This window comes from Lithobates pipiens, unplaced genomic scaffold, assembly GCF_037356315.1.
Source record: "Lithobates pipiens isolate NorthernLeopardFrog02 unplaced genomic scaffold, aLitPip1_a1.2 Scaffold_28, whole genome shotgun sequence".
NCBI classification, from domain to species: Eukaryota; Metazoa; Chordata; class Amphibia; order Anura; family Ranidae; genus Lithobates; species Lithobates pipiens.
In genome coordinates, this window is record NW_027507789.1 from 218,722,457 (window position 1) to 218,737,316 (window position 14,860).

The 14,860-nt window shown below is 43.9% G+C and overlaps 1 protein-coding gene across 1 annotated transcript in view; it reads left to right on the forward strand.

Moving 5' to 3' along the window:
• The window catches only part of CBLN4 (cerebellin 4 precursor), a 92,786-nt gene extending 82,282 nt beyond the window's left edge, over positions 1–10,504 (forward strand). Inside the window, exon 3 of the mRNA XM_077460545.1 lies at positions 2,919–10,504. Coding sequence (XP_077316671.1) covers positions 2,919–3,116 — 198 coding nt within the window. The 3' untranslated portion in view covers positions 3,117–10,504. The remainder of the gene's footprint in view (positions 1–2,918) is intronic.
• Positions 10,505–14,860: the final 4,356 nt, after the last annotated feature.

The window sequence follows — 14,860 nt, forward strand, 5'->3', positions numbered from 1 at the left end:
AAATAATGCGTTTTTTTTTTCAAAATTGTCGCTCTATTTTTGTTTATAGCGCAAAAAATAAAAACCGCAGGGGTGATCAAATACCAGCAAAAGAAAGCTCTGTTTGTGGGAAAAAAAGGACGCCAATTTTGTTTGGGAGCCACGTCGCACGACCGCGCAATTGTCAGTTAAAGCAACGCAGTGCCGAATCGCAAAAAGTGATCTGGTCTTTGACCAGCAAAATGGTCCGGGGCTGAAGTGGTTAAAGATGCTCCTCATATCATGGCCTACCGTGGTAATTTTAGGTGAATTTTATTTAAACTAGGAATGGCCTTAATGTAGTACAAATAGGTATCCTCGACTTGCTGTATTTACTCAAAGCTGGCCACATTTGTAGTCTCCAAAAGATACTTTAGATGGGCTGCATTCAAATGGACTGTAAAAGCCATGTAGCAGTTGAGATGACAATGTATAAAAACATTAATCCTCTAAAACTGATTGAGTCATTTTATACCTAATCAATTAAAATTAAGAATGACTTGCTGATGCTACCCCAACCTGACCACCATCTTTTTTGATTTAAGACTAGCAGTATAGAAAATGTAGACACATGAGTGCACTACATCTCATCGGTGGGGTCATATTTATGGTTTCTACTTTACATATTAATTCATACAGTCCACTTGAGAAAAGTTTTAATATGAAGAAAATAAAGATTTTTCCCAAAACAGATAATATGGAGTCTATTACTAAACTGCATTGGACCACGTCGGAGTGTAATTAGCAGTGGCTGAGATAGGGCTGATGTCACAAATCAACAGCAAGGGTGGCCAGTTCTGTGTGGCTACACATTCAGAAACTGCGACCAGACTATATATAGTAAAGTATATTTATTAATAGTAAAACAAAATACATCCACACACCCGTGTGACACAGGTCACAGGGAATAACGGATATGCAAGGAAGGAAGAGGGGATCAGGACTAAGGTCAGGAGCAAGTGGAGCAGATATAAGGCAGCAAGGTGGAAGGTACAGAATGCAGGGCAAAAGCAATAACGGAAGCTGGATAAATGGCAGTAGCATCTGACTTAACACAGCAAGCAAAGCAAAACACTGACGCTAGGTGTATCAGCAGAAGAGGGACTTAATTACCCTCCCAGCAGCCAGCATCAGGTGGAGACTAATTACTAGGATCTGCTGGGAGACACCAGCTTGTGGACATTGGAACTACAATTTTCCACTCTGGGAGGCACAGTGCCACCCAAGTCCTGACAGCTGGGCATTCTGACAAGGCATTCTATGTGCGGTCCTGTGTACTTATATGCACCCGGCTTAACCTAATATGGGCCATTAGCATTATGTGTGGCTGGATGTGGGGCATTGTTGTGGGTGGAGTAATAAAAAGGTTTGATGCTATAAGTGTATGTCTTTTGTATTGTTTCTTTAAATTAAATGTACAATTTCCAATGCCTTGCCTCTTTAAAATTGTTGCAAGTACAGTTGCTTAAAAAGATCCTGACAGAAATGCAGTGAGCTCCTAACTTCCTGTGCTCTCTGCCTCAACTGCACTGTGCTTTTAACCCTGCCCAATTTCTTTGTGTACTATAACAACTTCCCTGCCCCTAAGGTAAAAAGAAGAGGCTGAAGGGGAGGATTCTGTAGACCTAACACACTTCCTGTCCTAGGGCGGCAACGTTGCTGCTCCTTAGATACAGTGTAGTGAGTGAGCGGTGTCACTCTAGGACAGGAAATGTGTTACTTGCTGGATCACCAGGTAAAAACAAATCTCAAAGCAAACCTTCAGCCTCCCAAGCACAACCCTACCTCTTCACCACTCCTCTGAAGGAATAGAGCTTTTTTTTCCACTTTTTTTTTAACAGGATGTCCGCCCCGTCTCCACTTGCACGTGACATGCACACTGCCCATTGTGCCTAGGCATAGTATTTTCCTGAAGAAAGGAGGAGGGTGCAGGAGGGGGCGGACCTGTCAGGAACAACCGTCAGCCTAGCAATGACGTCACAGGGAAACATAGCGGCGCATTACCGAGCGCTGCCAGAAGAGAAGATGCTCTCAGCTGGACAGTGCTGGATCCGCTGGGTGGGTTAGCAGAGCTCACTACCAGGTAGGTGAGGCTTAAAGCGGGAGTCCGCCGTTTTTTTTTTTTTTTAAGCCAGCAGCTACAAATACTGAAGCTGCTGACTTTTAAAATAGTGACACTTACCCGCCCAGCGCGCCCGCGATGTCGGCACCCGAAGCCGATCTCTCGATCGTCTCTCGGGTGCTGCCGCCGCCATCTTGGGTATGGGAATCAGGAAGTGGAGCCTTGCGGCTTCATTTCCTGGGTTCCCTACTGCGCATGCGCGAGTCGCGCTGCGCAATAAGGATGGTCCCCGCAGTCTCTGGGATCCGTGTGTTTCCCAGCAGGCAGCGGGGGACTTTCGGAAAGGGGCGTAGATTCTGCAGAAAGGGGCGTACCTTCTGCAGAATCTACGCAAGAAGTGGGTGCAGATACCTGTACTGTACAGGTACCTGCACCCCCCTCCCCCCTGAAAGGTGCCAATTGTGGCGCCGGAGGGGGGGAGGGTTCCAATGAGTGGAAGTTCCACTTTAGGGTGGACCTCCGCTTTAAAAAAGAAATGGGGGGGTAGCGGATGTTATGTGGAGGATAAAGTTTTGCTTTAAAAAAAAAGCCTGCAATAGGAAGACAAATGCACCACATGTAAGGACTGGGAAGCTGCAGTATATTTAGTTCTTGCTTTTAGATATTCTTTATGGACATGAAAATAGCTTTTAGGCAACTTTTTTCCTAAAAGTTCGACTTTTATTTCATTACTCATTTTATCAATAATTTCTGTGTATTTATAAAAATACTAGTTTTACTGAATATGAACCCCCTGATGTCTTTAGAAATAACTACCTAGTCCGTTTCTATCCACTAGGTTAATTTGATGCTGAACGGGAAACCAGTAATTTCGGCCTTTGCCGGCGATAAAGACGTAACCCGAGAGGCAGCGACCAATGGAGTCCTTCTGTATTTGGATAAAGAGGACAAAGTGTACTTAAAACTTGAGAAAGGCAACTTGGTTGGCGGATGGCAATATTCTACATTCTCTGGTTTTCTGGTGTTCCCTCTGTGAAGATGCCTCGGTGTAGGACATCAGACAATCTTTCACCTTTGTAACCCGAAGATCATTTTTTGTCATTGATGGATTGGTGTCTCTTAACCCGGCATTTCGTGTTGGAACTTGGATTATGCTGTCGCCAAATTTCAGTGACATTTCAAAGAAAATAAATAAATAAAATAAATATTTTGTGTGTCTCAAGCTATATTTGGAATCCATCAGACAGTGACTCTATATGCTAATGTTACCGCTAAAAGCTTTTCTGATTTAATTTAAGTGGAATCTATTTGGCGAAGCAAAGGACCGTGGATTGACATAGTATGAGAAGGACTTGGTCCATTTAGTCACTTTTGTGTTGTGGACTTCAATCAACAGTTGGCCTTACGCTGCCAAAAAAATACATAAAAAAAAAAAAGCAAAAGCTTGATACAATTTATAATGTAAAACAATACGCTATGTTGGTTGGTTGTAATGATCCTGATACCTTTTGAGTTTCACAATCGTCGTTACTAAATGGATGATCTAATTTGAGTCTTGATGTAATCTTTTGTCATTGGTCATGAGGTAAAGGGGAATTATACCACCCTGATAAAAATTTGAGAATGAGGGCCATCCAACCATTGCTCTTAGGCCCCGCACTTTGATGTTCCACTATTCTTTATAGAGAGACTCTGGCTATGTTGACCCGTAAAAAATGCAAAACTATGAGTGAACCCCCTGAAGATGATCACCAGGTTCTGCCACGTTGACTAGCAACTTTGAGATCATTTTCAACCACAGCTAAAACCTATAAGCAGAAATTATGTAATCTTGGAATTCATGGTTTGCTCTACAGTGTGGTTTCACTGGTCTACTGCTCTAATGGAATCACAATGCTACTTTTCCTAGCAATGCCCAGGATAAATTACCAACTAAAGAAGAATTTAGACCAAATATTAATTTTGGATGGAATAGGATGGAATAGGGTAATGATATCTGTCTCTTTGTAGTTGTCCCCATTGGAAAGACTTTTCCTCATGTTGTGTTCTGTTGACACCTTTTTTAGTCAGTCATGTGCCACCAGGACAAGATATAAGAGAACTCTCCATCCAGCAGGTATGACTGTCACCATTCTACAGGGCTAATTTACAAAACAGAGAAGCCAGAGGCTGGAACTCTAGACTGCAGGGCTCACTTCTCATAGTTTTAGATGCTATTCAAAGATTGAGGGGTACCTTTAACATGACAGTCCACTCCTGCACCCAGGTAGCTCCAGACATCCTAACTACAGTTCATATATGATGCCTGGGCAGAGACCCCAGACTACTTACCAGCAGATTAAGGGATGAGAGACCCATTAATTTCCACATTTGCAGTGGAGTTTCCATAGCAGGCCAACAACCTCTAATTTCTTCCAGTGCCAAACTCTCTCTCTATTTTACTTCAGCCACAACTAACTTCTCCTTCCAGAGTTTCCCATCCTACAACTCACTCCCACACACCCATGAGGGGCCCTAAATACCTAAGGTAGACAATTATGATGAACATGGAGTGCTGTCCAGCAACACCTGGGTGCGACACCCAAGAAAAAGGGTCCCGCACTTTGTTATTAGAAAGTAGACAAAAATCTCACCACTGGTGGACACAGGAACTAATAAAGACAGCAGGAGGGTTAACTTCTTCCAGACCCAATCCAAAAAAGAAAAAATCAGACTCCCTACCCCCTCCCATTAGACAAGAAAGAAAAATATCTTCAGTGTAGGTACATAAAGACATGAAGGACTCACAAAGCTTCTAAAATTTCACCACTCTACTAAAAAAAACAAAATATTAATATAGCTGTTCGTATGTTGGAGAAATGCTACTTGTCTGGAGTCAGGCTCAGAGATCAGCAGATAGCAGTAGAGTGGGTCCCATCAACCAGATGGATAAGTAAGCAAGCAAGTTACCCTGGCGGATGACAGAGGCTCACTGGAGATGCAGGGTGTAAGCACTAACCTGTGTTCACCAGAGCTCCTAATGGTGGAGATGGGTTTTTTGTCCAGGTCCCGATCCTCAGGATCGTCCCACCAGGAGGTGAGCAAGCTATAGTCTAGTAGCAGACATAGCATGTAGGAATCAAGCAGAAGCATAGTCAGTAAACAAGCCAAAGGTCAGTAACAAGTGGTTTCAGGTAGGGATCAAGCAGCAGTTTAGTCAAGGAACATGGCAAAGATCAGTAACGAGTGGTTGCAGGTAGGGATCAAGCAGAAGCGTAGTCCAGGAACAAGCCAAAGGTTGGTAACGAGCGGTTGCAGGGTGGTATCAAGAAGAAGCGTAGTCGAGGAACAAGCCAAAGGCTGGTAATGAGTGGTTGCAGGCAGAGCTCAAGCAGAAGCATAGTCAGTAAACAAGCCAAAGGTCGGTGACAAGAGTGAGATATTGGTTGGAGAGAGCACACAAATCTGGAAAGAGTGCAGAGACATGGCCTAAATTAGGAAGTTCATGGGAGGAGCAAAGAGTTCAAGGTTCATGAGAAACAAGACTTAAGGCAAGGTTGCTTAAGCAATCAGGCGGGAAGCCATCCAGCATCTGAGGTGGTTCAGCGAGAAGATTTACTGCCAGATACAGCAGAGATCCCAAGCTCAGGTCCAGATCCTGAACACTTTACTTCCCATCTTAGGTGGCACAAAACATCAGGGCTAAAAAGTGGGGTGAGGGGGGAAGGGGAGCTCAGATGGGAACAAAGGCCGCTGTAAAAGTTGAGAGAGGTTCTAATACTTCCCAACTATATACAAAAATAACAAAAAATTATTTGACTTCCACTTTAAAGCGGAGGTCCACCCTAAAGTGGACCTTCCGCTCATTGGAATCCTCCCCCCCTCCGGCGCCACAATTGGCACCTTTCAGGGGGGAGGGGGGTGCAGGTACCTGTACAGTACAGGTATCTGCACCCACTTGTGGAATAGCTCTCTGCGGAAAGGGGCGTAGATTACGCCCCTTTCCGAAAGTCCCCCGCTGCCTGCTGGGAAACACACAGATCCATCCTTATTGTGCAGCGCGACTCGCACATGAGCAGTAGGGAACCGGGAAATGAAGCCGAAAGGCTCCACTTCCTGATTCCCATACCCAAGATGGCGGCGGCAGCACCCGAGAGACGATCAAGAGATCGGCTTCGGGTGCCGACATCGCGGGCACGCTGGGCGGGTAAGTGTCCTTATTTTAAAAGTCAGCAGCTGCAGTATTTGTAGCTGCTGGCTTTTAAAAAAAAAAAACGGCGGAACTCCCGGCGGACTCCCGCTTTAAGTTTATTTATACATTCTTTTGACTGCTTATAAGTTAGCATTACTTGACCTTTGCAGATAACTACTACTGATATGTATAATTTGTAGAGGAAATATTACGCCTTTTATACCACGGAAACCCCTTCAGTCTCAAGCCCCCTTCAATTCGTTATTTTTTTCATTTCTGACCATTCCACAGAGTAGCATCTCCTTATACCTCCACCATCGCACCAGGAATACTAATTCAGATTAGGCTACAGTGCCCCTACAGGTGAAACATGATTTTGCAGCCAGTTACAGATAGGATTGCATTATTTTTCAGATGGGCTTAAAATGCCTGGACACAGCTGCTATGAGAGCCCCTTCTAGGTCAATATAAGTAGAAGGAAATTTATGTTTGATCAATAGAACAGGACAGTGTACGAAGATGCCTGTCAATGACGGATGCTCAACCTTTAAAATGTTTATGTTCAGGGAGATTAATGGGATGTTTGTTATTCTTATATTTTTTTGTCTATGCATGTAACTGTATAAACGACCAGCTCTCACTCTCCCATTTAAAATTATATTGATCTTAAAAGTCATTTGAAGTCCAATTGGTAGAAATTATTAGATATGCCCGTGTATGGGGACATTTAGACTAACGGCCAATGCCAAAAAGCAGAACTATTGTTATATTGCCATTAATAAGTGCTAAGTATGTGGTAAGGTAGATTTTATCCTTGAAAACTCCTTTAAATATTATTTCTTCAAAATTATTACTTTAAAAAGTTTTAACCTGAATTCCAAGTCTAAAAAACATGTATATCCGTATTTTTAAATTTGACTCCCTTTGAGTATTTATTTTTAATTTGAGCGTTAAACCTGCATTTTCCCTCTCCTTAGGAGTTTCCTGTAATAAAGACCGGTTGCTACTGCCCTTTCTCTATGTACATGATGAACTGGTCTTGTCTCCGCCCCTTCTGTAGTTCTTTGCCTGCTGGGCCCCTCCCACAGATCTGCTCTCGGCACAGGCTATGTACAGCCCAGTGATGATGTCACTGCTACTGTTACAAGGCAATAGCTGGCCATTGGGGCACACAAAGGGTTTGATTTACTATAGCCGGAGTGCCAAAATCTGGTGCAGCTGTGCATGGTAGCCAATCGACTTCCAACTTCAGCTTGTTCAATTAAGCTTTCACAAAGAAACCTGAAAAGCTGATTGGTTTGTATGCAGAGTTGCACCGGATCTTGCACTCTCCAGTTGTAGTAAATCAACCCCAAAGTGTATTTTTATCCTTTGTTGCTCTTATATTTCATTGAAAGCTTTAACTGTTACTCCTATTTTTCAAGTCCTTCAGAAGTCTTAGTGGGCTTCCAAAATACTGTTGGCTCTCCAGTATGAATCAAGTGGATGAAAGGAATTAAAAGGAGAAAGACAATTTTCACTTCATCATTTACTTGTGCTAGTTAGAAAACGGGACCGAATTTAAAATCTGTTCAATAATAAATAATTTCTCCAATAAATACACAGATTTGCAAATATATGATTAGGACACACCAGTATCAAAGGGCATTTAGGCAAGGAGTAAAGAAGTAGCTAGTGAACAGCTTGCCTGCAGACACCAGAAGTTTGATACAGGTTGCTGTTGACAAAAAATAGGCCCAGGCATTTTAGAATGAGCAGCAAATTTTTCCAGAGCCCAGGAAGGGGGGGGGGGGCACCAACAGTGTCCACCTCATTATAGGTCCCTCCTTTAGTGCCCCCCTTATTAAAGGTCCCTCAATCCGTGCCCCCTCATTCGAGTTCCCTCCATCAGTGTCCTCCTCATTAAAGGTCTCTCCATCATTGTCCCCCTCATTAAAGGTGTCCTCCATCAGTGTCCCCCTCATTCAAGGTCCCTCCATCAGTGTCCCCCTCATTAAAGGTCCCTCCATCAGTGTCCGCCTCATTAGAGGTCCCTCCATCAGTGTCCCCCTCATTAAAGGTGCCTCCATCAGTGTCCCCTTATTAGAGGTCCCTCTATCAATGCCCCCTCATTCGAGGTCCCTCCATCAAAGCCCCCTCATTTGAGGTCCCTCCATCAGTGTCCCCCTCATTAAAGGTCCCTCCATCAACGTCCCCCTCATTCGAGGTCACTCCATCAGTGTCCCCATCATTAGAGGTCTCCCATCAATATTCCCTATGTTGAATTACCTTCCCGAGGGCAGGATGGGAGGCTGGGAATAGGGACCCAGGAGCTCTGTGGGCGAGATTCACTAGGGGAGATTTGGTGGACTTGAGAACACAGTGTAGCAGCCAGGTCTGGAGGAGGAACTTCTATTAACTTCCCTTACACTGAATGCTGGGGGGGGCAGACCTACCATGTGGTTGGTTGCCAGACGGCAGGTGGCCCTAGCAACCAACCACTAATGCTGGCAGCGGTGGGCAGAAGGTGGAACGGCAGAAGAATCATTGGCAACACTTCTCGTGACACCCAAGCCCCCTACATGTGGTTGGCCAACCGCCCCGGCCCACCAGGCAAATGCCCGGTTTGTCCTATGGCCAGTCTGGACCCGGTGCAAACTAAAACCCTCAAAAAAAGGGAGCCCAGTTAATCTTCAATATTGCCTAGGTGAAAAAAATCGGACTATTTAGGGGATGACCTAGTCAATTTCTTTCAACTGAAAGTCTTCATAGCACATGTGCTACTTTAGTCCACGGGCCAATCAAAAGATCAGCAACCAGACAACAAATATCTCAGCATTTAGGCCCCTTTCACACTGGGGCGATGCGGCCGTCGGCGGTAAAGCGCCGCTATTTTTAGTGGAGCTTTACCGTCTATTTTAGCGGCGGTCTGCGGGCGCTAGCGGGGTGGTTTTAACCCCCGCTAGGGGCCGAAAAAGGGTTAAAACCGCCCGCAAAGCGCCGCTGCAGCAGCGCTTTGCCGGGGTATAGCCGCGTTGTCCCATTGATTTCAATGGGCAGGAGCTGATTAGGAGCGGTGAATACACCGCTCCTTCGCCGCTCCAAAGATGCGGCTAGCAGGACTTTTTTCACTTTTTTAGCGCTGTAATGCCTGAAAACCGCCGCAGTGTGAAAGGGGCCTTAGTGTTGCAAGAATAAGGGACCTAACTCAAAGCTACGGTAATTTCTACACTCATAGGTGCTTCTAATTTACAAGCATGGAGAACCATCCTTGGTTTTTACGAGGTGATCCTTCTTTAAACTCTACCTCCTGTAGGCATTTTACACTCATGGGATTGTCCAAAAAAATTTCTGCAAGGAAATCATAAGCAGCATGTTCTAACGATAAAACAAAAATAGATCATTACAATGGCAAAAAATAAAATAAAAAAAATTGCTTAACCGACATCCAAGCCATTCATCTTGCTAAGCTCGGTAAAACAGCCTTGCCCTGCAGGATGGCTGAATCTCACTTCTTAATTTTAATTAGCATGACTGATCATACGCACTTTAATAGAAAATTTGGCGATTTTTTTTATAAATATAGTATATATAAATATATATATATATACAGAATCACTTTATTAGCCCGCAAAGGTATTTTTTAATTTATATCTTATTTATCTATTGCACATATTTTATCATTTGATGCCTTAAGACAATTAAGACTGCATTACATTAATTACCATTGAGATGTACAGAGTAAAAAAAATAAAAAATAAATGTTCTAGTAGTAGAGATGCATTAGTTCACATTAGTGAGTATATTTGTAGTCTAGATTAAAAAGAAAAAAAAAGGAGAGATCTATGAGCTATGATTACCTCTTGGTGTCACAATCATATCTAATAAAGGTTAATACGTGATCGACGCCTTGACCTTTGGGTTTTTGCAAACACGCTCTGTTGCTTTATTTGAGATATTTATAACTTGGATCGTTAAGAACCCCAGGCTTTGCAAACTCCTCCTGATAGGTGACAAGCAAATGCCACTTACTGTGAGATAAGTACCTTAATCCTCAAGGTATTTTCATGCACAATAAAGGGATAAAAAAATAAAAAAAAGGAATATTAAAAAGCTGACTTCAAGATGTTAACTCTACATAAACCTGCAGACCACACGAATTGAAAAAAAAAATACGTGGAAAAATAAAATGTCACAAAACCGCTGTCACTTTCATGAGTATATTATGTTGGAGATTTTGTTTTATCAAATAAATGTGTTACTGTTTTTATCAAGAGGGGTTGCGTATTGTACTTAACACACAGCAGTGTACTTCCAATATACAAAATGCACACTGAACCATTACAACTAGGGATGAGCCGAACACCCCCCCGGTTCGGTTCGTACCAGAACCTTCGAACGGACCTAAAATTCGTACGAACTTTAGAACCATATTAAAGTCTATGGGACTCGAACGTTCAGTGCTAATTTTAAAGGCTAATATGCAAGATATGCAACAGACAACACCAGCAATAAGGGGTATCTTCAGGTGTATACTGTACTGTGCTGGAGGCACACAACACCCACTTTAACTCCTGCAGATGGCTGTATTAGAGAACACCAGCAATAAAGGGTAGATACAGGTGTATACTGTGCTGGAGGCACACAACACCCACTAACTCCTGCAGATGGCTGTATTAGAGAGCAACAGAAATAAAGGGTACATACAGGTGTATACTGCGCTGGAGGCACACAACACCCACTAACTCCTGCAGATGGCTGTATTAGAGAGCAACAGAAATAAAGGGTACATACAGGTGTATACTGCACTGGAGGCACACAACACACACTAACTCCTGCAGATGGCTGTATTAGAGAGCAACAGCAATAAAGGGTAGATACAGGTGTATACTGCGCTGGAGGCACACAACACCCACTAACTCCTGCAGGTGGCTGAGAAAAGAACACACTGAATTCGCCAAACAGACGAAAGGCCGTTGTTCGAGTCCAACATGCATTCGAATCGAACACCGAGCTCATCCCTAATTACAACATAAATATTAGGAAGGGCCTACCTTCGCTCCCAAGACGGCCTCAGTTCTTCATGGCATGGATTCCACATTCTGCAAACATTTCTTTGAAAGTCTGGTCCATGTCCACATCACACAATTTCTGCAGATTTGTTTGCTGCACGTTCATGCTGCGAATCTCCCATTCCCCAATCCCAAAAGTGTTCTTTTGGATTCAGTGACTGGCCTTCCATCTGTGTTCCTCATCAGAATCAAGGTTCATAGGACCATGCTAAATGTTTCCAGTCTATACCTCTCCAGTTTTAAAGCCCAGTATAGCCTAAGCTTTCTGCTCATGGCTGACACAAGAGTGGAACCCAATATGATCTTCTGTTGTTGTATTCCATCTACCTCTAAACCCAGCAAGGTGTGCATTCTTAAATGTTTATCTGCTCTCCACAGTTGTAATACGTAGGTATGTGAGTTCCGTAGCCTTTCTTGCACCTCCAACCAGTCTCATCAACAAGACATTTCCATCTTCAGAACTGTCAGATACTGGATATCTATTGTTTTTCACACTATTCTTAGCTCAATATAGAGCAGTCCTTCGCAACCAGAGTTTGTGCAATCCTTGGGTTCCTTGAATTATGACTAACTGACCTCCTATTTGATGGTGCCTGCATAGTAACAGGGCCAACATCACTTGGCATAGCTAGGAGCATGACACCAATGATCTTTATTTTTCTGTAATGCCCCGTACACACGATCGTACTTTCCGACAACAAAACCGTAGAATTTTGTTCAAAGGTTGTTTGCCTCCAACTCGTCTTGCATATACACAGTCACACAAATGTTGGCCAACAATTAAAAAGTTGGTTAAGTGCAAGATGTACGTGATGTCTCCATTACGAACGCTAGTTTTACAAGACCAAGCTCTTCCGGCTTGTACTTCATTTCGAGCATGCGTGGACTTTTGTGCAACGGACTTGTCGTACTTTCCCGACAACAAACATTTGTTGGCGGAAAATTTGAGAACCTGCTAGCCAACATTTGTTGACGGAAAGTCCGACAACAAATGTTCGATGGAGCGTACACACGGTGGGACTTTCCGCCAACAAGCTCACATCCAACATTTGTTGTCGGAAAATTCGATCGCATGTACGGGGCATTAGGGTGCCGTTCTTTCTACTGATCTTCAATATAAGAGGTATGTTTCCAATTAGACCACAACAAATTGATTTTAGTAGGGGTTCCCCAAGACCTCAAAATAATTTTAGGGCTAAAAAGATTAAAAAGGTTGAGAATTGCTGCTATATAGACTGTTGACTGGCACCAACAATCATCTTTACTGTCAAAAGCGCTAAAATCACATTTTCCCCATTCAGGTGTTTGATGAGAACATTAACTGAAGCTCTTAACCTACTGTATATCTGCATGATTTCATGCATTGCGCAGATGCACATGATTGGCTAATTAGATAATTGCATAAATAAACAGGTATCCTTAACAAATTGCTCGATGAGTGTAAGATGATTGTATTGGGCTGGACTGGAAACATGACCCCTAGGTTCATAAATATAAAAAGGCCATCGCCCTTTTTACAGCACTTAGAACCGATTATAGAAGTAGTGTGCTTGTGTGAAATGGTGCCAACAAAGCAAGAATCCCAATCCGAGATATCGTCAACACACCATGTTCAAACAAAAATACAGGAAACTTAAGGGCCGGTTCACACTGCGGGCGATGCGAGGCGACACGACTTGCCTCGCCGCGATCTGACAAGTCGCCCCCGTTCTGTACAATGGAACCGTTCTGAGAGGAGCGACTCGAGTCGCTCCGACTCAGAAAAAAGGTTCCTGTACTACTTTTGGGCGACCTCGGGGTGACTTGCATTGACTTCTATACAGAAGTCATTTGCAAATCGCCGCTGAGGTCGCGGCAGGTCGCGGCGAGGCAAGTCGGTGTCGCCTCGCATTGCCCGCAGTGTGAACCGGCCCTAATAGTCACCAACAAACAGCAAAGTTTCAAAGCCACAAATGACCTCTTCCTCAGACAGTCCCCAAGGTTGGTGTTTTGAGAAACTGCTGTAAAGAGCAGGGTTAACCCAAAGAAAACATCCATCTTTTCTTTTTTTTTTTAAACAGAATCCCTCATTTTTAATTTCTTCTACATCTCGTAACAAAAGTGGAACACACCTAGCTCAATCACCTAGCTTACGTAACTCACCCTCCCTGTTCTAGCATGGTAATATGCATATAACATGATGAAGACCTCAAAGGAGAGCTGGAGTTCTATAAGAAAGCAGGGCACTTGGGACCTGTAAAATTACCAAATGCAATTGCAATTACAGTGTGGGAAAAAAGCATTTGATCACCTGCTGATTTTGTACATTTGCCCACTGACAAAGAAATGATCAGTCTATAATTTTAATGGTAGGTTTATTTTAACAGTGAAAGACAGAATAACAACAAAAAATCCAGAAAAAAGTTATAAATTGATCTGCATTTTAATGAGTGAAATAAGTACCGTATTTATCGGTGTATAACATGCACTTTTTTGCCCTTAAAAGCAGGGAAAAATCGTGGGTGCGTGTTATACGCCAATCCCCCGAAATTCTGAGCTTCTGGGCGGCTTTCTTCAAGGCGACTTTTGGCCGCCTTCGGCTCTTCTCGGCAGCTTTTGGCCGTTCTCGGCAGCTTTCGGCCGTTCTCGGAAGCTTTCGCCCGCCTTCGGCTCTTCTCGGCAGCTTTCGGCCGTTCTCGGAAGCTTTTGGCCGCCTTCGGCCGTTCTTGGAAGCTTTCGGCCGGCCTTCGGCTCTTCTCGGCGGCCGAAAGCTGCAAAGAATGGCCGAAAACTGGCGAGAAGAGCCGAAGGCGGCCGAAAGCTGGCAAGAAGAGCCGAAGGCCCGCCGAGAACTACCGCACGCCGCCGAGATACACATCCGGCTCTGTATCTCAGCGGCGGTATTTAAAAAAAATAAAATAGACACGGCTGCAATGGGGGACAAGACTGCAATGGGGGACAAGACTGCATAAGGCTGCAATGGGGGACAAGACTGCATAAGACTGCAATGGGGGACAAGACTGCCCTGGTGGACAAGGCTGCATAAGGCTGCAATGGTGGACAAGGCTGCATAAGGCTGCAATGGTGGACAAGGCTGCATAAGGCTGCAATGGTGGACAAGGCTGCATAAGACTGCAATGGTGGACAAGGTTGCAATGGTGGACAAGGCTGCATAAGACTGCAATGGTGGACAAGGCTGCAATGGTGGACAAGGCTGCAGATGACACTGATGGGCATATAAATGTAAGTTTTTTTTTCCCTTAAACTTCCCTCCTAAAAGTTTTTTTTCCTTAAAATTCCCTCCTAAACTTGGGGTGCGTGTTATACGCCGGCGCGTGTTATACGCCGATAAATACGGTATGTAACCCCTTTGTAAAACATGACTTAGTACTTGGTGGTAAAACCCTTGTTGGCAATCAGAGGTCAGAAGTTTCTTGTAGTTGGCCACTAGGTTTGTTCCACTCCTCTTTGCAGATCCTCTCCAAGTCATTAAGGTTTCGAGGCTGACATTTGGTAACTCGAACCCTCAGCTCCCTCAACATATTTTCTTTGGGATTAAGGTCTAGGCCACTCCAGAAC